At 37.2% G+C, this 25,220-nt stretch overlaps 1 protein-coding gene across 1 annotated transcript in view; it reads left to right on the forward strand.

The window, feature by feature from the left end:
• ANK3 (ankyrin 3) overlaps positions 1–25,220 on the forward strand; it is a 333,064-nt gene that overhangs the window by 255,444 nt on the left and 52,400 nt on the right. The window contains exons 27-30 of the mRNA XM_046652926.1: positions 3,519–3,743; positions 6,527–6,681; positions 23,770–23,981; positions 24,791–24,998. Of these exons, the coding sequence (XP_046508882.1) occupies positions 3,519–3,743; positions 6,527–6,681; positions 23,770–23,981; positions 24,791–24,998 (800 nt within the window). The remainder of the gene's footprint in view (positions 1–3,518; positions 3,744–6,526; positions 6,682–23,769; positions 23,982–24,790; positions 24,999–25,220) is intronic.

Here is a 25,220-nt window from a genome sequence, read left to right on the forward strand (position 1 = left end):
CATTCAAATGGAAATAATTACTTGAAACTGCTTTATAAACTATAAACTACATGGTGGTCTTTGAGTCATTAACACTGCATTTAATTCAATTAGAAAAACTTTTAATTATAGTAATATTAATTTTTTAAACTGCTTAAAATATGTACACAATTATTTTAGAAGTATACGGGTCTAAAATTGCAAAAGTAAAAAAAAATTAGAGTTGAGATGGAAAATATAAAATACTTGATACACTCAGTGGGCAGACATGTTGAAGAGTTCTTTGACTCAAGCTTGAATTGCCACCATGTTAGAAAGGTCTAGAACCAGCACTTTGTACTCTCTACATAGGAAAGAAAAGTACGAAGGTTTAATTTAGTAAACTGAGAAGTTGAGAGAGCCTAGGATAATAAAATCAGAAATGAACTTCCCCATACACTGGAAACAATGAAGTATTTGAACATGCAAATTATCTCTCCTTCCCCTTGAACTTATTGAAGACAATAGATGTGTGCAGGAAAGCAAAAGTAATGGCAGCTAGCGTGGGTTTATTTGAAAAGGAAAATACAGACTGGGTATACACTTGGAAATAGTTCACTAATGCCAGGTCTGTGGAGTCGCTTACATAGCCATTTAAGGCAAATATTTTTCCAGGTTGTCCCACAAATACCAAATGCCTTGGTTTAATTTTCTGATGGTTTTTATTTTTCCTTTGCTTGTCATTGACATTTTCTGTTGCTTGCTTCTAATTATCTTATATTAATTTTTCCCATTTGCTTTCTAAATTATTTTGCAGCTATTCTTCTCCACTTCCTCAGTATGATTCAAGGTGATAACTGTGTCCTTTATGTGAACCATCCTTTTTTGTATTTTTAATTTATGTGAATTTTCCCCACAGTTAGATTGTGTCAATGTCTGTAGTGTATCAGCATTTGTCATCCCGCTGTTGCTAAACTAGAAACATTCATGTGTTAGCTTTAGGATCATTTGTAGAATTCCTGCTGTAGTTAAAATATTAGTAAGATACAAATATGGTTAAACATCACCTTTTAATTTGTTTCTATAAGTTATGTTGCATGAAATTTTATTTTGCACAGAATATGTAAGGAATGAGTTTGGAAAACAATCACTGTGTGTCATAATGTTAGTGAATATTAGGACCCATATCCTGCTTAACATATACTCACACCTTTCCTCAGTCTGTTGACTCTGTAAAGTTGAAAACCTTAGAACAATAAATGATCATTATTGAGCACCAGCTATGCACTGGGTGTTAATGCACAACACAGAGAAAGAGCTTCTTCCAATTGTCATTAAAATCATCTAAGTCATTTTTTCCCATTTGGTTCTAATATTCTTTGTAGCTGGAATATTTTTCTATTGACATTGATAACCTCCTTACACTACTTTGACCTGCTGAGCTACAAGTTTTATTCATATATTTTTTCCTACGTATGTATACATATTTTAAGATTAGTAACCAAGTCTGACCTAGGCAGTTTCTGAACACGCTTAACAACATAGTTTTGTTCGTTAGTTTGTTCAGTAAACATTACTTATGTGCGGGAACTGTGCTCGGCCCTGCAGGTCAGCGGTGAACAGGACAGACCTGATCTGCATTGCTGTCTATATCATTGAGACTCAGCTGTTTGTTGCCAGGGCAAACACTGCCCTCTCAGTGTAAACACTCCAGTGTTTATCTGTACTAATACAACTGAATTTTCAAAATCAGAGTTTATCTGGAGTCATTTTTAATCCATTCTGTAACTATTATTTCCAATCATGAGTTGATTTTAAATACTAAATGCTGGAAATGATCAGATTTTGTCTTAGGCTTCTTTTATAATATTGCCATGTTGCCTTTGCTACTGAGTAAAAGTAGTTGTTAAACATGTGTATGTCTGAGAAACTGCAGGCTCCCCAGAGCAGTCTGAAGTGAGCTCCGAATCATTTAGCACTGGAGACGATTCATGCGGACACTTGCACAAGTGAACCAGTATCTTTGTCTGACAATGAGGAGTGTTTTTTGTTGTTTTCTTTTTGTTTTTGAGGGGGTCAGTCTTTTCCCCTCTTACTTTGAATATCATGGTGGTCCCAGTCTCTCAAGGTAGGTAGAATATTAGCAAAAACAAATTAATCCAGAGGAAAATGGCCAAATCCAAAATGAGCAAAAAGGTGTGAAGTTGATTCCACCCCACTGATGACTGGAGTTGGTTCTGAAAATCTGATTGGCTGAAAAGTCATCCCCATGCTTTTGCCTCTCTTTGTGGGGATGGCAGGTCCATTTGCTTTGTTGAAGAGGTTACTCTTCCGAGGTCAAGAGGCATCACCCTTTAGGAAAGGGTCCCCAGCTTGGGCCTCCATGCAAAGTCCTAAAATCTATATATAGGATGTTAGAACTGTTTTTAGATGAATAAATAGTAGAGGGTTTTGATGGATGGGATTATTTCCCCCAAAAAATACTGTAGGTATTCAAACAATTTTCTAATTATCAACATTTGGTGCTGTTCCAGTAAGAACCCTTTTTTCACATGTGAAAATTAGAATGCGAAGATACAGGTTTCTGTTCCCCTGTCTGACTTGCACTCTTCCATCTGTCAGACCCATTGGTTCATGCTCACCAGAGCGCTTTACAACGACACCGTGACGATGGTGGGAGGACTTGCGGAGGGCTTTTCCCACGAGGACATGATAAGAATCAAGAATTCCAATATGCATTTACCCAGATATGACACAATTTGTTTACATTTTCATATCTACATGCAGACAAATGTTTTTTCCTCATTAGTTTGAATATAAAGGCCAATGACAGAATTATATAATTGAGACATTTTCTGAAAAGTCTAAGTCCTAAGTTATCACTTTTGTATTGCTGTACAGATATTCAAATGTAGGTTATTTTAAAGCCAAATTTATACTGAAAAAATTAAACCCCTTCCTTCAACTCTGCCTTAGCAAAACTAGTCTTCTACTTTTATTCTCATATTCTGCTTTATGATAGTAAAAATTAGAGTGTTGGTGTGATTAAATATACATTGTTTTTATGAGTTGTACATGTTAAGACATACTGTGGAGTTTCATCTTACTTGTCAGAGGAGAGAGATTCCATAGTCAGCATTTGGCTAAAACCATTTATAGTTAAAATGACCCTTGAATATAGCTTAAACCACCAAGAGAAACCACCTAACAGTGGTTCTGTTTTTTGTTTTAAATGTATGATAGTCCTGTAAAAGCCAGTTTTTATTCCAACTTTGAATCATCCACTGTTCCTTCAATTTGAGCATCTGACAAAGTGGTTGGCTTCCGTTAGGGGGCCATGTTCCACCAAAAATAAGTTGTCATGTTTCACTTTTTGCCCAGTTCACAAGTTAAATGCATGTTTGATGTGACTCCACCGTATTGACTTCCAATTTATTTGTAAAGACAGGAAATGATAGCTACATTGTCTGTCAGTTTAAACTTGAACATTTCATTTCCAAACCTCCTGTGAAGATGGTTTATTTCTGTCCTTGATGTGGCCTTTGATCTTCTCCCTGCAGGTTTCTGGTCAGCTTTATGGTCGACGCGAGAGGCGGCTCCATGAGAGGAAGCCGTCACCACGGGATGAGAATCATAATTCCTCCCCGCAAGTGTACAGCCCCCACCCGAATCACCTGCCGTTTGGTAAAGAGGCATAAACTGGCCAACCCACCCCCCATGGTGGAAGGAGAGGGATTAGCCAGTAGGCTGGTAGAAATGGGTCCTGCAGGGGCACAATTTTTAGGGTAAGTCATTTTGTCAGTTTTAATTTTGGCCCTCACACCACGTCTTTGATTTTCTTTACCCTTGTTAACTCAAGTAGTTAACTATTAAAATGACTGAGTTGAACCATTTTGATTAAGTAAACTTTTCATATAGTGTCAAGGGTCACAAAGCTCTGTGGAAAGCTACTAGGCTGATACTTCCTTAACTCAGTTTGCTGGTTAAAGCTTTTACTAACCAAGAAGCATGTTCTCTGCTCAGTGAGTGCACGGAACCCAGCAGCCCCCGGGGAAGTCAAGGCACCATTCTTAGGAAAAAATAGAGATGCTGGAATTATATCACCATGTTGAATAAATGGCTACTTTGGGTGCACGTCTTTTTAAAGATAATTTTTAGGGAAACAATCCATTGTGATACGGTATTTTACAAACAGGAAAAATAAACTTAATTCGTTTTCCGAGGTGGCACTTGGGTGCAAATCAGGCAGGCTCTGTCGTGACTGACAGTTTATTCACAATTTCCCCTTCTCGTTTCTCTTCCTGCTGCATGGATGTTATTCAGTAAACTGCATCTTCCTACCAATCCTCCCCCTGTAAATGAGGGTGAGAGCTTGGTTAGCCGAATCCTGCAGCTTGGGCCTCAAGGAACAAAATTTATTGGGTAGGATCTTTATAGACAAGATACAGAATGTCTACAATTCTTTTTCCATTTCCAATTTTTTTCTGTCACACCATAGTCTTATTCTTGTCTTAATTTTATTTTAATTTTCTCAGTTTTTAATGCTTTCAGTTGATGTGTGTCACTGAAAGAAAAAAAAAATCATAGTGGCTTGACTTAATGTCGCACCGCTACCTATCTTGTGCTTTTCAAGCATGTGAAATTCACTGCAAGCGTTATGCTTTCATAAATTTGTGCTTTTGTAAACCTTTCTTTAATTTGAAATGTTTCAACTGAATATGATAGTTTTTAAGACAGACTGACAGCCTAATTTTAACCCAGTGTAAGAAACGGTAATTTGCAGGCTTTGAATCAACATTTGCTATAAATGATATATATGTGTGTGTATATATATATATATGTGTGTGTATATATATATATATATGTATGTGTGTGGAGTTACATTTTTTTTAAAGTACTTATCTATACTAAGTAATCTTTATGGGCTTTGAGAAGGAGAAGTCATCAGTAAGTAAACTGATTTTGAAAAATGGTGGGAATACAAGATATTTAAAGAAAACCAAATAGGCAGAAGGTAGAATATTCTACTGAAGTTATTGAATTATTTTGTTTTGCTTTGTTGGAGCTGAAATGTGTTGGTATTGTTGGTCGCTGCTTGTCCGTTGATCGGTATGTCTGCCTTGGCTGTCTGCATGAAGAGACCTGTTATGAACAGTTATGCCTGGCTCCCACCTTGGTCAGAGAGCTTGTCCATACCTTCTCTCCAGTACCGCTGAATGTCATACACCAAGCCACTTTCCTTAAATATGTACAGAGACAGTATCTGATCCATTAACCTGCAAAGATTGTATCTAGTTCTCAAAAAAAAATAAAGAAAGCAATATCTAATCATCAGATGTGGTTAAAAACTAGGGTAAATATCTTAAAAACTCTTGAATTTATTAACACTATTAGGAATAGTTGATTTTGTTTCTACCTGTCAAAAAATAAAGACATTATAAAAAATGTTTAAATCCTTAATTTGAATAATGATAATTATTTTGCCAAAACTAAGATTATATTTATCATCCCATTTTAAGTGAATACTTTTGTAATAAATCAAATATTCACGATTTTTAATTTGACCTTTACACCTATTATCCGTCATGATGATCCTACCTATTTAAGCTTTTATCTTCTGTTATCACATGTACATAAACACATAGGTTAAGAGGTGAGGTTACATACAACCTCTGTAGGAGAATAATGATACTGTCTACTTAAATGTCATAAATAAAGCTGCACAATCCAACTATGTAAACTGTGTGTGATTGTGGTCTGCTTACTTCCATTCATCTTTTTTAGTATTTATCCTATTTTTAAAATTTGACGAAATTATTCCCGTGGCTTGACTGGCTGTCTTCAATTTGCAGCCGTTCTTTTACATTCTTTTGCAAAAGGACACTGTCAAAAATTAGTATATCATTATATGACAATTTCAAATCAACAAGTGCTTTTTCAGAAAGTTGAAATATTCCACTGCAGGTTATCCTAGAGCTAGGAAATTAAGCTGCCCACTACCATTTTATAAATTGAAAATCAGAGAAATCGTCTTAACTATACAGGCCATGAAAGTCATGGAAACTACTGGAGGTAGTGGATTGTTATATTGTTTTCTTGCTAAGGGAAAGAGAAAAATCAGTAATCTTTCAAAATAGGAAATTTATAGAATTTCTTTTTTAAGGAAATGACTGTGTCCTTTTAACTCATTAGCATTTTGTATAATATACCTATTGTGTTTTTAAAAATGGACCAACTTTCTTTCTTATGGTCTATTTTAATAATTTTTAATTCTTTGATTCAAAATTCTTGTTTATATGTGCCGAATATTTCCCCCCCCCACCATTAAATCCAATGCCTAACATATGGTAGGCCCTCAACAATTGTTTGTGAATGAATGAATGATGGCATGTTTTCAGGCTTCTAATATATTATTTAATTAGCAAATGATTCTGCAGCTTTGAAATCATTCCCAACCTTAGTGGCACCTCTGATTTTCAAATGAATACTGTTAATGAAACATTTTAAAAAATATAATACTATAAATATATTTAATTTGATACCAAAATAATGTGGATTTTTTTTCCAGCCCTGTCATAGTGGAAATCCCTCACTTTGGGTCTATGAGAGGCAAAGAGAGAGAACTCATTGTTCTTCGAAGTGAAAATGGTGAAACATGGAAGGAGCATCAATTTGACAGCAAAAATGAAGATTTAACTGAATTACTTAATGGCATGGATGAAGGTAATTATGACAGCTGCTTGTTTTGTAAATGTCTGCAGGCAGAACTCAAAGGAATGACTAAAGGAAGCAGTACTTCAGTTTCACACGTTTGTACTTTAAGCTGGGAATCAGGTTCCTCAGCCTTTATTGCTGTTTTCTTTCTCTAAGGCATGAAGTTCCACATAATCTAACAAACCTTTTCCCCCACAATACTAATGCACAAATATTCTGGTGATTCTTTCAGTCTTTGATCAATATATCAATCTCTCCAAAACCCAAGAAAGTTTTCTAAGTCAAAAATGTGTAAGGAGAGGGTGGAATAATAGTGGAAGGTATGCAAAGCATGCAGAGTATTTGAAGAAAATACATTCGCATTTTATTTTTGGAATTATTATTTCTGGACCCCTTCTTTTATCTCAGTTTTCTCCCAGATTATTTTATTATTCTTCAGGAATTTATATTTTCTCTTGGGCTATAATCAGTTTTTAAGAAAAATAAGTTTCAGGCTAGTTATTAGAGCCTGTGATGCTTCGGCGTCTTATTCTCTGACCTGGTGAGACTGATGCATAGCTGGACACGTCGCTTTCTCAACCACACCTTCCTAGGCTGTCTGATGCTTAGAATCAAGCAGTTTTTCTTAGCAGGTATCGGGAATAGACTTGTTTTGAGAATAGGTACTTGATGCAGAGTTTTCCTTAAAAAAAGTGAAAATCAATTAGAGACCAAGCTGACGACAAAATAAAGCCAGTGTTTATTTTATACTGACTTCTAATCACTACAAATTTAGCAATTGTTCTAAATAACAGCTTTTTTGGAGATATAATTCACATACCATAAAGTTCACTCTCTTAGCATTTAATTCACTGATTTTTGGAGTGCATCCAGCATAGTCCCTCCTGGTTTCAAAGTGTGGACAAAGGAGCTAGACAGACTCCAGGGTTTTGAGGGATGACTGTGGGCAAATTCTTTGATCCCTGAGAGCCTGTTACTGCTGTAAAATAGAGATTACCTTCCTACTTCATAGGGCTGTTGTTGAGAAGAAATAATTATATGAAGCACTTATGAAATACAGCCCTTGTCACATAGTAAGCTCTTGATAAATATCAGCTATTGTCACTACTATATTCATTCTATTAAAAAAATTGTCATGCTAAAGGTTTTGCATAGGACATAGTTAATCACAGCCAACCAAGAATTTAAGATGTCTTTAGAGCAAAGTAGGGGGAAGCTGACAATGGCTGAGTGTCTGGCATTCATGAGGCACTGATAAATCCCTGTATATATGAAACTTTTAAATGAAAGCATAGCACTTCACTGGAGGTAGTTTTAATCTTACTTATGGATAAGGAAACTGAAGTTCAGACAAGTCAAATAATTTATCTAAGGTTACCCCAACCAAGTAGCAGCACTGGGATTGAAATCTAGTTCTACTTATTTTCAAAGACTTTGAACTATATCCCACTTATTTTAGAAATGGGTGTCCTGTGGAGAAGAAAATAAATCTAAAGAGGAAAATTCCTACAAACCTCTAGATTTAAAGGTCTAGAATACTGGTCATTTTAAATGTTATACATTTAATGAGTAGACATTAAATATTTATGCCTGATATTGATATTTATATCACATACCATCTACAATTTCGAATGATTTCTGACAGATAGGAACATGCAGTGGTAATTAAGAGTTCTAATTTTTATTACCTTATTTTAAAGCATGAAATATAATCATTCTCTTATAAGGAAATTTACAAGAAAACACAATCGAAAGTTTTAAAAAGAATAAATCCTAAGAGACTGAACTGAATTTGCATTTTGAAAATAGTAAAAGAATACAGATGATTTAGGCTAAAAAATGGACAGAATAAGAGAAGTGGGTTTTCTATAAGGGATAGTTGTTTTTGTTTTAGGGAAAATAAAGTATAAAAATATTTTCATGTATCCAGTATTTCTTTTTTATTTTTTTGAGATGAAGATTCACCCCGAACTAGCATCTGTTGCCAATCTTCCTCTTATTTTTGCTTGAGGAAGATTAGCCCTGAGCTAACGTCTGTGCCAGTCCTCCTCTGCTTTGTATGTGGGATGCCTCCACAACGTGGCTGATGAGTGGAGCAGGTCTGCACCCAGGATCTGAACCCATGAACCCTGGCCACTGAAGTAGAGCATGCAGAACTCCAACCACTTGGCCACGGGGCTGACCCCATCCAGTATTTCTTAAATGCAAACATAGATTGCTACTTTTTAAAATGCAGCATCTACAACAGAAGGATTTTCTTTTTTTTTTAAGGGATAGCTACCTTGATACTGTAAGCTCCTGAGGGCAGGTATGCGTTTGAGTCACCTGTGAATCACCAGTGTGAGGCTCAGTGCTGACTGAGGGCTCACCCAATCCTGGTGAGCGGGCAGAAGGAGGAACCTCACTATAATATGTAGCTATTTGGAGCAAAGTGCTCAGTAGTCTATTTCCTCTACCCCAAACTTTATTACTGTTAACCTCCAGGAGAGAAACATTAAAGAGGATCATTTACTTTGAGGAAAGTTCTGAGAAAGTAACAATCATCTAGGACAAATATTGAATATTCTGAGACCGTGCTGTCCAATAAAACTTTCTGCTATGGCGGGAGTAGTCTATAGCTGTGCTGTCCAACAGTAATCACTAGTCACATGTGACTCTTGAGTACTTGGAATGTGACGAATGCAACTGAGGAAGGTAATTTTTAATTTTGCTTAATTTTAATTGATTTCAAATAGTCACATGTGGCCAGTGGCTACCTCAGTAGACACTGCAGTTCTAGCAAAAACACTGACTACTCTAATAATATATTCTCCTTCGTTTTTGAGTATATAGTATGTCCTATGAGGCAGAAGTATAATTTTAAAAAGATTTTTTAAGGTTTATTTATGGAATGGACTTCCATGATTTCATGCTGACATGTCTTCACTTTCTTTTTAACAAAGCAATTTTCAAATAGGAATTAGTCATATCTTTGGTTAGATAAATGATGCCCCAAACACTGCCATACTAAGGGCATCTGTCAGATCTTTTAAAGAAACAGTGATATAGCCCTTGGTCCTGGATTCTGTGTGTTACCTTGGAAATAGTAGATAGAGTTTCTTTGCTACATTTTTAAAGACCAGATAAACTTTGGTTCCATTTTCGACAATTAAAAAGAAACATAAAAACTTCCAGATTTAAAGACTCAAGCACCAAAGGCCACTGCAGCAAAAATAATAACTGAATTTTCAAGGCACCATGGTTTTCTTCATGTGTTAAATTTTAAAATAACAATAATGAAGGAACCACTGTACATACTTTTTTTTAACTGAAGCTCAATTAATCAGATTTCACACCAAGATCAAGCCCCACTTACCACCACCCTGCTCCTGTTCCCAAAGACACTTCATTCTCATTGGAATATCCCCCCTCCAAAAACAGACAAGCTAAAAAAAATATCACTCCATCTCTAAAAAAACCAACCCTTCTTTCTCTTCAAGGTCCAAATAGTCAAAGCTCTCGTGCGAAACGAAATATAAGCACAGGTTAGCAGGTTTCGTGTTATGTTCTACACTCCCCACTTGGTTCCCATCCGCCTTTTTTTGTTCCTGGATAGTTGTTAATTAACAAGATAAAAATAATACGTAAAATAAACTAGTGACAGATCACTCAAGACTTCCTTAAAGAAAAAGAGAAATCATTCTACTGCTATTTAACCTATTAATTTCCCCACTTCATGACAGTTAAGCCTTATCTGTCATCTATGGCAAGTGAATTTTGATAATACCTATCTTATTGTAAATGCCTCCTTTTTAACCTTCTTTTCCATAAATGAATTCTATGTGCTACTTTATAGTAACTATATGCTACTTTTATAACCAGACCTGTTGCATCTTCTTCTCTGAAAATCTTAAAACTCAAGTATTTAAAAATCATCTTGGCCGATATTTTGATCACTGATTTTTACTAAACAACACAATTGTAAAGATTAGATTATGATTCTATATAGTATAGAAAATATAGTATTTTAAAACTTGCAAAGCCTTTCCATGTGCCTAATCAAATTTAGTGCTTAGAATAACTCCAGGGAAAGACAAGTTCAAGGAGGAGGGTGACTTGCCCAGTGTAATGTGGTGGCTGGGATCATGATCTATGGACGTCACATGGACTGGAATTCCCATCCTGGCCCCACCATTTACTAGCTGTGTGACCCTAACCAAGTACTCAATCTTTGTGAACTTGAGGTTAAATCTGTAAAGTGAGGACACCTTATAGGGAACTAATGGGGAACAGATGAGCTAATATGTAAAGATCTTAGCACGGTGTCTGACATGTGAGAAGCACTCAATCAATGCTAGTCATAGTCATGGCTGCCATGTATACTAGTGTAGGAGAGCAAGTAGCGGCTGAAATCTTGCCTCTTCTGCTTGCCAAGCCATCTGCTCTGACACTGGCCTGAGGACAAGGGGCACTCTTATCTAATTTTCTCAAAGCTACTGTTTAGTTGTGAAGCCATATATCAGCAGGGCCGTGTCCACCCCAAGTGGACCCCTTTTCCAAATCACACAAAAACACCACCAGGGCTAGTGGAAGCCCTGGTCACCGTTGATGATGGTGACACTCACTCCATCACCACCACCCAATCAGGAAATAGTAAATAGATCTAGACTTCCCAAATATGGACTTCTGACTCCAAATCTAGGTGTTTTTCTACAATACTTTTTTGCCTCTGTATATACTCAAATGAAGGAGTGAAAGTGCTGTGTGGAATAAAAATGTTACATAAATGTCAGCTGCGATTTAAATTTTTTGTAGCTAATCAAGGTACCTTCTTACTTCTTATATGACTCAAAAGGAGGTGGTGTGTATTTGGGAACAATTGTTGTTGTAAAATAAGGTGGAGTTAAGAGTTATTTCTGTCACTGGCAAGCCCAGAGACAAAAGTATCAGTAGTTATGCTAATGAAGCAGGTGTGTTAGCAAAGCTCTATGGGAGTAAGAGTCTAAAGTGACAGAGAGGACAGTTGGCCGGGGTGTGAAGAACCTGCTGTTACCACTAAGGTGTCAGGTGGCAGGAGCAACTTTTCTGTTTGGCGGCAGACGTAGATCTTTTTCTAGCACTTGTCAATTCATGTTTTCTCAGCAGAGAAAAAGATACAGCAAAACAGAAAATAATCTTCCTGTTCCTCCCAAAAACATCACCTTTAAAGTGCATCAAATTGAATCCACTTGTAAGTTTAATTAAAACCTTTCTTTAATTGAACGCACAAAGTTCAATTAAACATGTTTAAAAATTGTGCCTCCAAAGTCAGACCCCAAGGGGTGTTTTGTATTTTGCGGTTATGCCGGACCTGGGAGTATTTACTAGTAGAAGAATCCCTCCTCCTTAGAAGTCTTGACTTAAAAATTGAAGAGCTTGAGAAAGGCTCTAGTCCTGCACTGTCCGATACAGTAGCCACTAGCTACATGTGGCTACAGAGCACTTGAAATGGGGCAGTGCAAGTTGAGAAGTGCTGCAAACGTAAAATACACCAGATATATGAAGACTCAGTACCCCCAATATATGTCTTAGTAATCATTTTTACATTGGTTACATCTTGAAATGATAATATTTTGGATAAACTCGGCTAAATAAAACATCGTTAAAATTAATTTCACCTGTTCCTTTTTATTTTTTAGTGTGGCTGTAAGAAAATTTAAAATTACAGATGTGGCTTACATCATACTTAGATAATGCTTCTCTCGACAGTGTTTTACATATCTGTGAAGCAGGCCTGAGAGATTGGGTGGAAGTCTCCATTGCCTTTGTTTTACATATCTATTAGGTTTTAAAAGAAGTATCACATGATTGCTTTGAGGATATATGGATTATGCTATTATTTTTAAATCTCAATCACTATATTAGAAGAAAATGTTGCTGAATTTCTCCAAACAGTGTTATAATGCTAGGAAAATATTCTCTCCCTTGTCATTGCTTAACTTTCAGATGAGAGCAAATGAGACTTTAAGATGATATATGTTAAATTAAATAATTATACTGTTTTATTATAAACTGAAGCAAGAAAGGAAAAGTGATATTTATAATGCTATGTAACAGAAAATAAAGTTTCCATAATTTATTATCTAACTATATCAACAATATTTTAGAAACAGACTTCTCAGTTAAAAATTGCTACTCTGGTTCATTTCAATTGAACTGACTTGTTTGTAATTTATCAGCCATGAGACAAATAGTCTTAAAGTGTCAAGTTAGACTGTAGCAGCAGTTGAGCACTGACAGGTGAAATATGGAGCTTTAGGTTGTACACAGCACCATCTGTTGGAGAAATCTATTAACAATTTTGAAAAATTTTGGAGGAAAAAGAAAAATTGAACTTAACAAATCAGGAATGTGGTTGGGATGCCAAAAAAAAAAAAAAAAGCATACCAAAAATGGTTAAACTGTGACAAAATACTAACTTGCTTTCAGTCCGTTACCATAAAACTGTCATTTTAAGTCAGTTGAACGATGCCCACCCCAATGCAAAAGGAAAGGAGACTGTACCAGAACAGTTCCCCACACCTACTAGTCGGGAAATGAAAACAGGACCAAAGGAAATAAGCATTAGTTAATAATGCCAAGTTTTATATATGTCTGTGTATATGGATTTGCCAGAATTACATGTCTTTATGAAATATTAGTCAAAATAATGACATCAGTCACCCTGCCCCACGTGTCAGAGTGGGACTCTTAGCCCTCTGAGGACAGTGAAGCAGGCCTGAAAGATTGGGTGGAAGTCTCCATTGCCTTTGGGATCAACGTGAGTAGAGGCCAGTGTGCCAGACACAGCAGGCCTAGGCCCCTCGTAGCTCAGAGCACTTCCATATCTGCTGCACATTCTGGGTCACTGATTTATGGTGTTTAGCTTTAAGGCATTATGTATGATCCTGATTTTGAAGATAGGACCGTATTAGTTGTTTTTTGCCTGGGGTAATGGTTTAAACAAAGGATTGAAGAAAGTGACATAATGCGGCTAATTGCCTGAAAGCCATGCCTTTTTATTTGCACAAGAGGAAAAGTAAGCAAATGTGGAGGAAGATTTTTCTGGAAAAAACATGGAGAAGCAGATCCTTCTGCAATCATGGAGAACCTTAGAATGATTATTCCAAGATGGCCAAACATCCCCTCCCTCACTCTCTTCTTCCAGGAAGCCTGCCCTAAACCCGAGACTGAGTTAGAGCCACCTGGGAAACATGTCCACAATGCTTGGCTTGTCTTCTTTCATAACAAGCAACTTTAACCTTTGCTTCTTCCTTGATGGACTGTAAAGTCGGTGAGGCGGGGCCTGGCTCAGACTTGCTGACAGCCATTATGCCCAGTGTACATAACAGCTCTTGGCACAGTGTTGTCACCTCATCATAATTTGTTGAATAAATGCAGAAATGAATGATTTGTATCCAGGCAAATGCCCCCACTTTTGGTGATACATTTCCTCAGTAATTCAGGGACCCATGCCCAAGAGAGAAAGCAACTTTCTCAAGAGATGCCACAACCAAATAGGGAAGCCGGGAGAGGCAGAGAAAGGGCAGTAATCATTACAAATTAGTTCTCTAAAAATAACTTTAAGATATCTGATTGTCAGAAATTATATGGATTGCTAAACCTGGTGGGGAAAAACAAAGGAATATCATTGTTTCCAGACACTCTGCAGCATTAGCACTCAATCCATTGTGCAGATGTCAATAACAAGTCCCACCTTGAGTAAAGATGTAAAATAATGCTAATCCAGACAGACATAAAGCAGATACCAGAACTGAAGAAGAAAGTTAAATTACTAAAATTTTAGAGGTGCCTGGACCTCTCTGTGTCTTTTCAACTTCTCATGAATATAATTATTTCAAAATAAAAGTGGGAAAAAAATTGAAAAGTTTCCTATTATGTTTATATTGAGGAAGATGGGTCAAGTTATGTTATTTGAGGGGTTTTTTCCTATGACATCTTGAGTGGGCTTATTCAGATGGAGTTGAACTTTAATTCCAAAGAGATGAATGTCTATAATTTCCTGAAATATTTCAGTGAATACATTACAAGTGCTCTATTGTCCCACATATTCTACAGAGTTGAATATTATAGATTTATTTCCTTCATTTTTTATTTCCTTTTATTTATTCCCTTTGTTTCCTCCAATTTATCTGATAATTAATTTTCTGTAATTGGTGAACTTTTGTTTTAAAAAACAATGAAATCGAAATGATATCAATTCAGATTTATACACTGTAGAGATACACAACAGAGATAGTGTGATGTTTAAAAATATCCAACCTGGGGCCAGCCCCGTGGCATAGTGGTTAAGTTCGGCACACTGCTTCAGCAGCCCGGGTTTGTGGGTTCAGATCCCGGGCACAGACCTACACTACTCATCAGCCATGCTGTGGCAGCGACCCATATGTAAAGTGGAGGAAGACTGGCACAGATGTTAGCTCAGCGCTAATCTTCCTCAAGCGCAAAAAAAAAATCCAACTTTAGATCTGCCACACACTGGCTCTCTGACTCTCCTCTACTCCCAAACTGTGCGACCTTGGAAAGAATATGTAACCTAAGTTGTTACATGAATACAACTGTGCTGGTGGTTTTCTATCATTTGTTTGTCACATCTACCCCAGAGGAAACTTTTCTTATCCTCATCTTACAGATGAGGAATGTAGGGTGGCTCAGAGTTCAGGAACTTGTCCAAAGTCCAAGGTCACTGGTTGGAGAGCTGGATTTGAACCCAAACTCCTATTTCCAGTGACTTTCCACAGACTCATACTAGCTGGCTTGCCCTTTTGAATTCTAACATCCTAAGACTCCATTTTTTCCCACCCCTCAATATCAGATACTCCATTCTTGGAGAAGCAAGCTGAGTATAATATTCACCTGGCCGGAAGTTAAATCTTAGATATAGAAATGGTCCTTTGTGAAACCTTGAGGTTGTATTCCTTTTATAGATGTTCACACTCAAAAGTGACCAGGTCACAAACAGCCTTCAGAAAACAAATTTGATATAGGAAAGAGCGTCCTGGCCCTATTTGACCAAGTTTTCGAGACATTTAATCATGTGCACATAAAAGAGACAAGACTAATCAGGAGGATCATTTGAAAGCTTTAGAGTAACTCATTTAGTGGGAACATGATTTCAACCCTGTTATTTATGCTTCATCGTATTATGACCTCCATAACCACTGTATTTGCAAAGCATTTTATGATCCTTAATTGCTCTGTTGCAAAATCTCAGTTACAGACAATCCTGTCCCACCTTTTACAAATAAAGAAACTAAATGAGTTACAAACTACTTAAGAAATTTATCATTAATCAACGAGGCAAGAAAGCTGTAGAACATTAGTTTCCATTTCTGGTGCCGCAGAACGTGCCACTGTAATCAGGACTTTCAGCTTATAGAGTGGGCCAATAAGAAGTCATGTCAACCTTTTGGACCAGGGTATTTGCAAATCTATCTGTTATTCACACACTTATCAACCACCCGCTATGTGCCAGGTAGTCTGCAAAGACACTGTGTTACACAGTGGTGGAAGTCCACGTCTGTGTGACGTCATCCCTTCTCCTCCTAGACCTACGTTCTAATCTCAGCTCTCAAGCAGACCAGCTGAGTGAGTATGGGCAAGTCACTTAACCTCTCTGAACTTCAGACACCTACTTCACCAAAATGCTATGTGGGCTAAATAGTAATTGACCGGCCACAAAGTAGACATTCAGTAAGTGTAAATTTTAATCTTCCTTCTGGCCAAAACTATCTACTTCAGAACTCACTTTTCTCTTTTCCCTTTAATCTTTTTGTGTGTGTGAAAACTTTGCTAGTAACAGATTAAAAAGAGAGAAAGAGAGAGGGATTCCAGGGGCTTTTCATAGACTATGGTATTATGAATCACCCCGAAAGGTAAGAACTTCTTAATTTTTATGCCCTTTTCTCCTTTAATTCTATAGCGACGGAGTACATATCCTTTTAAAAAACAAAACCATTTAAAAGTAATAGATATTTTTTTATTGCCCCTTAAGTTCCTCTTCTCATACTGGACCATCCTTGTATTGTTTCGCATAGAATCCTGTTGTCACTTTTTAATAATTTAAGTTCTGAATTTTTAAGGACAGGTATAGGGTGGGAGTCTTCTAAGACCCCACTTCCCAAACATGTCAAGACCTGAATTGAGTGTGAAAAGCAGATTTTCAGGTTCCACCCCTGGCCTACCACATCAGAATCTCTATGAGAGAAGCCCAGGAATGTTTGCTTTTAATAAGCAGCACTGGTGCTGCCTGTGATCTGGCCAGTCTGGGACACAGTGCACTGGGAGCTTGGTTTTCTGCAGGTACGACTGTGATACAGGCATCACATTTCTGCTGCAGACTGTTTTCTTGGGTTTATCTCTGTATGTAAAGGGTGGGAGCAAAGTACAGATTGTTGGTAATATACTCCTGCTTCTCTGGCCTAAGTAAGAGACCATTTTAAAATCTGAATACATATAAATTCAATCCTGGAAAGAACACTGGCATTGTTCATTTTTACATTATCAGACTTGCTATTTGCCTGGAAATCCGATCTTTCTGAAGTACCTTTTTAGTTTGCCACACAGCACTTTCAGAAGTGTTTTATAGTCTCATGAGTTTTTAGTTCAGTTTGGGTAAACATCCATTAAGTAAACAGTAAGTTCTGAGTTAGAAACACATGGACATAATAGACTTTACTGTGGATTAAAAAGTAGGAAGACTAGAGCCTCTTTTTCACACACAATTTTTTAATTAAAAAAAACTATTAAAAGAAGAAACAATAACAGTCTCTACTACTACATATATTTTAGAGCAAGATTTAAAGACTCACGCAGTTACTTGGTATGAAATGTGTGAGTCTCATTAATTCCCAATTGGTTTCTTTGTTCATGGATCCCAGTTGAACATCTACAGTGTACCAGGCCACGATATCAAACAGCATTTAAGTTAATATAATTTAACTGTGGGTACTTCACATTTCCTGAAAAGAAAGTCTAATTTTAATACACAATAATTTATCAAAATTATAAACAGAATAAAAAGCCTTGCAGTCAGGTGCTCATGATGCCACGTAATGTGGCCACAAGTCAGGGCTTCACAGCAGCTGAGTGCCAAGAGCCCTTTCCTCTCCCTCCCACAGCTTCTCTTCCACTGGGCATTTAGTTACCAGCTTTCAAACATTCAGTTAAGCTCATTTTATTATTGTATTTCAGTTTCCTTTTTTTAAAGCAAGAAATAGAGAAAAAAATATACTTGAGTTGAATCTACATCAAACACTAATAGTCTATTGTATTATATTTATGTATATTATTTATTATTTAATACTGGTATTTGTAGTAGTATTAACCCATATAATAATACATGAGTAGACATTCATTATAATATGTATTATGATTTTCCTATCTCACCCCTTCCCTTAATTTTTCTGTAAATTATATGAATTTACACATAGACATGTAAAGATGTGATTAGTCAATTGTTATTTTTTTGTGACTTTTTCATTTAATATGCCGTGGACTTCTACCCCATTCTTCTTAATACTGCACAGTATTCCATAGTATGAGTATATCATAATTTATGTAACCTCTGTCCTGTTGATGGCCAGTAAGATCTTGTGATAGATTTTCAGGTCATAGGAATTCTGTAGTGACTTTACCAACTGGTTTTCACCTCCTCCTCTTGACAGCTCACATTCACCTACTATCTACGACATTTATTTTCTTACTTATGCAGATATCCTAGGGTGTAATAGCCTAGCCTTCAACTGTAGCTTTTGAAGAGATTGTTTCTTTTTATAAACCAATCTTTAAATAATATTTTTTTATTTTTATATTTCTATTGACTTTTATTCTCAGAAAACAAGTTAAAAATATTTTAAGTACACATAAATAATAACCTGGTTAAGGGGAGATCTCTCTTCTCCATTTCTGCATGCAGAGGCCTGGGAATCTGAGTAATTCAAAAAAGCAATGTGTATGTATATTATTCTATTTAAAGAATGGTGCATGGGGGGCTGGCCCGGTGGCATAGTGGTTAAGTTCGCACACTCTGCTTCGGCAGCCCAAGGTTCGTGGGTTTGGATCCCAGGCGTGGACCGACACACTGCTCATCAAGCCATGCTGTGGTGGCGTCCCACATACAAAATAGGAATATTGGCACAGATGTTAGCTCAGGGACAATCTTCCTCAAGCAAAAAGAGGAAGATTGGCAACAGATGTTCGCTCAGGGCCACTCTGCCTCATCAAAAAACAAAAAAGACTGGTGCATGAGAACTCTAATGCCTAAAATTCCCACATTACTTCTTCCTTTGGATTGAGGCTTATGTTTAAAATACCTGTTAAAATAAACACTGAAAGTCAATAACTATGCAAGTTTTAAGTGACAGAAGAATTGCTAAAAGCTTTAAAATAGAGTGGGTACAACACAGAGGATCCCTGAACCACTGGCAAATCCTAAAAGATATCAGAAGTTGAATGTGGGCTTAGAAACCTGATCTTCTCCATTTACCACTCATCCGCAGCTTCTGCGATGTACACACTCATTTTCTGTTTGGAGTGGCTTTACTGCTTTATCAAAGCTGATATAGCCTACGTGCGGCCAGGCTGCCTGTGCTGCACAAAGGGGCAGTTCTTCTCAGTCTGTTGCTATTACAGTTTCCTGGGGTGATACAGCTGTCTCTACCTTAACTCCTCACAAATGGATGTGCACGTACCCACAACACACACACACAGACACACAAACACCTAAGAAGTGCATGTTACAAGTCCCCTGAAAGATGCCTCACTCCCTCTGGTAGGTCCAGACTGATCTTGAGTAAACTTCACACTCATAGGATACCCGGCTCATTACATGTAAAGTTAGGAAATCTGTCTTGTTTGAAGAATGTAATTTCATGGCAGAGTCTTCTTAAATTGCTTCCACTATATGGAGGCCGGAGCCGTTTCTAAAGGAGAACATAATCACAAGTTTGAGGCTGAAGTAAAAAAATATTTGCTTAACTGATGATGACGTGATGCACAGCAATTTAAACAAATGAGCAGAACTTTCTCAGTTGCAGCATGAGTTATGAATTCTAGGAATTCAGCCTTTTTAAAATGAGCCATGTTGGGCCAGCCCTGGTGGCTTAGTGGTTAAGTTCGATGCACTCCACTTCGGCAACCGGGGTTGGTTCCCAGACGCAGACCTACAGCTCATCTGTCAGTGGCCACGCTGTGGTGGCAGCTCACGTACAAAAATAAAAGAGAAAGACTGGCAACAAACGTTAGCTCAGGGTGAATGTTCCTCAGCAAAAACAAATAAATAAATAAGCCAAATCATGGGAAGGGAAATATATCTGCTTATATTTAATGTTTAATAAAATAAACTTTTATTTTCTCTCAATTGCTGAATAGGTGAAAACTTCTCCAGACTATTTCCCTAAGCAAACTCTTTGATTCCTTCCTGTTTTTCTATACTAGCCTTCTTTTTTCAGTCTTTATCTTTGTTTTCTTTCATTTTCCTTCTCTGGGGACTCAGCATTTAGGTTTGGACAGAGCAGAGGGGAAGGAGATATGGTTAGGAACCAAAAAGGACCAAAGTTCCAGTTCCATCTTTCATCTGGGTTGAACCCTATTTCTCTCCTAGTTGGCAATGAATTTGGCGCTCCCATCTCAGAGTTCAGTGGCTAATCTGTAAAATAAGAAGACGTCATTGATCCAATTGCCTAACCATCCATTTTAGCATTCTACAAATTTCTGTTCGGAATAAGCCGTGATCTCAGCCCTGCGTATCTAATAGAGGAGGCAGGCATGTTCATAGTTATGGGATGTACCGTATGTATCAGAGGTATGAAGAGATGCTTATGTGAGTAGCAAAAAGAAAACCAACACCCCTCCCTGAAGTGTGGGAATTTTCTCTTTATTTTGTACCAAAACCACTCGAGGTATATAAACCCAAAGGCAATACTGCCTTATTCCCCACCCTCTTCTCACCTCCTCAGCTCCAGCTCCATTTCCCATCCCTCTGAAGTAACCAGTACTAAGTTTCTTCTACAGATTTCTCTTATAAACGTACACAAATGTGCAGATTATATTTTTCCCCTAAAAAGGATCATACTATGCATATTGCTCTGCATCTTGCTTCTTTCCTCGCTTTATACACTTTATACTGGTCAGTTACCACCTGCCTGGCTCCCACTTTCCCTCAGATCTCTCCTCTAATCTCACCTCCTCAGAGAGGTGTTTCCTGATCATCCTGTTTAAATAAGAACCTCTCCTCCCCATCCCCCCTCCCCTTGTCACATTCTATTTCCTCCCATCAACTTATTTTTTTCTTCATATTTGTTTAGTGGTGTGTGGCCCCGCCATTAGAATGTAATCTCCATGTGAGCAGTGACTTAGTTTACTCTTTACTGCATCCCCAGTGACTAGACTAGAGCCTGCACATAGTGGGGTCCTCAGTATTTACTTGGTAAATGAATGAATTTGCATCACCCTATTTACTAGCTACAGGAGTCTCTAGAGTGGATGAAACTTGACTTATCTAATCCTTCCCTTGTGATGGGCGTGTAGGCTCTGTCAAGCTTTAGTCATTACAGGCAATGCTGCTTTGCATATACTTGTAAGAAAGATGTCAGAAAACGGGACTGCTGGGACAAGGATAGGTGCATTTTCATTTTGAATAGATGATGCCCAATTACATTGTCAAAAGATTACTGCTATTCACACCCCACCTGCAAGAATGAAAGCACTTGTTTTTCCAAAATTTTCTCTGGACAGATGTTATCAGTCTTTAATGTTACTAAGAGGTGTGGAGAGAGATCATATCTTGTTTTAATTGGTATTTCCATTTAAATTATTAAGTTTGAACATTTTAGTATATGTTTATTGACTGTTTTTCAGCCTCTGTGAATTGTGACTCTTGTTTATATAACATTTTGCCATTTTCTGTTGGCTTGTCTGTCATCTTATGAACTTGTAGCTGCCATGGGTATTGAGCATATTAATCCGTTGTCATGCATGGCTATTATCTTTCCCAGTCTACGTTTTGTCTTTCAGGTTTACTATTTTTGTCATAGAAAGCTTTATATTTTTTATAAGAATTTATTTATTTATTTATTTATTTATTTATTTATTGAGGAAGATTACTCCTGAGCTAACATCTGTGCCAATCCTCCTCTTTTTGCTGAGGAAGACTGACCCTGAGCCCATATCCATGCCCATCTTCCTCTACTTTATATGTGGGACACCTACCACAGCATGGCTTGCCAAGCGGTGCCATGTCTGCACCCAGCATCCGAACCAGCAAACCCTGGGCCACCGAAGCGGAATGTGCACACTTAACCGCTGCGCCACTGGGCGAGCCCCAAGAATTTATTTTTTATTTATTTATTTTTGGTGGGGAAGACTCACCCTGAACTAACATCCTTTGCCAGTCTTCCTCTTTTTTCCCTTAAGGAAGATTAGCCCTGAGCTAACATTTGTGCCAGTCTTCCTCTACTTTGTATGTGGGATGCCTCCACAGCACGGCCGATGAGTGGAGTAGGTCCACACCTGGGATCCGAACCCGAACCTGGGCCACTGAAGTGGAGCGTACAGAACTTTAACCACTTGGCCATGGGGCCAGCCCAGCTTTACATTTTTATATACTCAGAACTGCCTTTTCAGATTCTAGGTTTTTAGTTTTGAGTAGGAACATTTCTCCTAACCAAGGCAAAGCCATATTCTCGATTATTTTTTTTTTTTTTTGGTAATAATTTTTTTAAGTAAAGTCTCTTGTCCAGCTGGAATTTCTATTTCTATTTGATAAAATGCAGTGATTTAGCTTTGTTCTTCCAAATAGATTTTCACTTATATCAACACCATCTTTTATATAAATCATCTTTACCCTACTGATTTGAAGTGCAAATATATGCCTTTGATTTAAATATACTGATCTATATATATAATACATATATAAAAGTAGATATATATGGATTTAGATATATATGTGTGTATATTATATATGTATGCGTATACATATATAAATTTGAATCTATTTCTTGATTCTCTATTCTTGTCCTCCTGACCTGTTTGTCTATTATTATACATATTTCTTATATTCTTATATGTCTCTCTATATAACTGTTTTATTATGATACTTCTAGGTCAGTTTTAAAATCTTGTAAGATAAATTCTCCCTCACAAATCTACTCTTCCAAACTATTCTCGGTTAGTCTCAAATATTTATTATTTCATATGATTTGTAAAATCATTTATTTCGATTAAACCTACCAGAATTCTGCATAAAATCTGGCTTTTGAAAGAAGACCCATCTGGCTGCACTACAGCAGATGGAGTGGCACAAGGGGAGGCGAGTGGCGGGGAGATGGTTAGGAGGTAGTCTCAGTGATCCACGCAAAGCATAATGGCCTGAATAAGGGGGTGGCAGGAAAGGAAGCCATTTCCAAAGTTGAATCAATGGAACTTTGACCTTTAGAGGTGAAGTACAAAGGAAAGCGAATCAAAGCTGTTAGACTGGAGGCCTGGGCAAACTGGAAACCCTTTACCAAAGTTGGGACTACAAGGGAAGAAGTAGGTTTGGAGGTGGACAGAAAGGAAGAAGGTGTGTCCATTTGTAGATAGGTTGAGTTTGATGTGTAAGGGCCATCGGTTGGCAGATGGAAATTGGTGGTGATGATACTAATCATTTGGGTAACTTAAAAATATTTTAAAGTGGTTTTCAAATAAAGTTATAGAGCCTTTCAGACATACCTACATCCTTATTCACTTTCTTGTGAGGCCCTACTCTTTTCTGACACATTCCTACTTTTGGCAGTTTGAGGGCAGATTATGATAAATAAGCACAGAATGAGGTATCCCTTCTTGAAGAGTAGAAATTTGTCCATATGTGCTAAAGTGCCAGTTTTGAAGATGTTTGTTCCTCTTTAGTAGAAATATTTTTCTATAAATACCATAGATGAATAGCTTTATAATAAGGTCATTGTAGTTTTTATCATAAAAACTCTGTTTAGACTACTGAATATAAATAGTTTTAACGATCAAAATGACACAACAGTTTGTCTCAAAGTATTACGTAGACAAGCTTATTCTCAAAGCTTTTTCATTCATTTGTCTTTTCAGAACTTGACAGCCCAGAAGAGTTGGGGAAGAAGCGTATCTGCAGGATTATCACTAAGGATTTCCCCCAGTATTTTGCGGTGGTTTCGCGGATTAAGCAGGAGAGCAACCAGATTGGTCCTGAAGGTGGAATTCTAAGCAGCACCACTGTGCCCCTTGTCCAGGCTTCTTTCCCAGAGGGTGCTTTAACCAAAAGGATTCGAGTGGGCCTCCAGGTAATGTTCACAAAAAGTTGTTCTCCTTGGTACACATAGAGAGCATGTGAGAATGTTCTGCTCTGGAAACAGTTGTCATAACTCATCCTAATGATATTGCTAATCAAAGCATTAGGCCATTCTGGGAATCATTAACCTATTTCAAATGAAAAGCATTAAGTAAAAAGCATAGTGGCTTGTTAAATAAGGTACATATTTTACGGTTCTTCTGTTTCAAAGTATCACTTGGTTTCTGATGAAAGATGTTTCTTTTAACCATAGGTTATTGGTATATGGAGCAACAAAAGCAGCAAACAACAAATATACCATTAAGGAAACAAACCATATTTGATTTGGTTTAGAATATGCCACATCATAAAAGCAGTAATAGTGAAATCTGCAAGCTTTCAAATTTTGGTTGGATTTAAGTAACTCATAAATGCTGGATTTTACCCAAACCAGTTGGAACTTGTTTTAGTTTGGAAATTTGACTGAAAATCTTGGCAAGAATGTTCTTTCTTGCATTTATTCATTTCAGTTAGACCTTAACCAGTACTTTTTTTCTTACTAAGGAAAATAACCTGAAATAATTTGTGTTGTTAATCAATACACTGACTAAGAGTTTAACTGAAAGTTCATGTTCTTTTTGTGAGGCTGACCTTTCATGCCCAAAGAGTTGGGTTTTTTAGAGCTTAGTGCTCTAAGTCTTGAGCAGGCTATCAGTAAACAATTGGTTATCTGTTTTTTGTTTATTCCTCCTCACTTAAAAAATCAATTTTCCGATGAGAGAAAAATGTCCACTTCGTTTAAGATTCTTTCTCTGTCTCTAGGCCCAGCCTGTTCCAGATGAAATTGTGAAAAAGATCCTTGGAAACAAAGCAACATTTAGCCCAATTGTCACTGTGGAACCAAGAAGAAGGAAATTCCATAAACCTATCACAATGACCATTCCGGTGCCCCCACCCTCAGGAGAAGGTGTATCCAACGGGTACAAAGGGGATACCACACCCAATCTGCGCCTTCTCTGTAGCATTACAGGTTTGGTTAAGTTGTTGCTATACTTGCTATTAATGCTAGCATTTGCAATGATTCTGTACAAAGATATAAAGCCCTTGAAACATCCATGCCAACATTATAAGAGTAGGTGAAAAAAAAATTTCATTTGTCCATTATCTCGTCTGTATTATCCCTGTAATTATTTCTTTAAGATGCTGATATCATGACTCATTTAAAATTCAGTGATATCATTTTTCCTGCTAT

Source organism: Equus quagga, chromosome 2 (genome assembly GCF_021613505.1).
Source record: "Equus quagga isolate Etosha38 chromosome 2, UCLA_HA_Equagga_1.0, whole genome shotgun sequence".
NCBI lineage: Eukaryota > Metazoa > Chordata > Mammalia > Perissodactyla > Equidae > Equus > Equus quagga.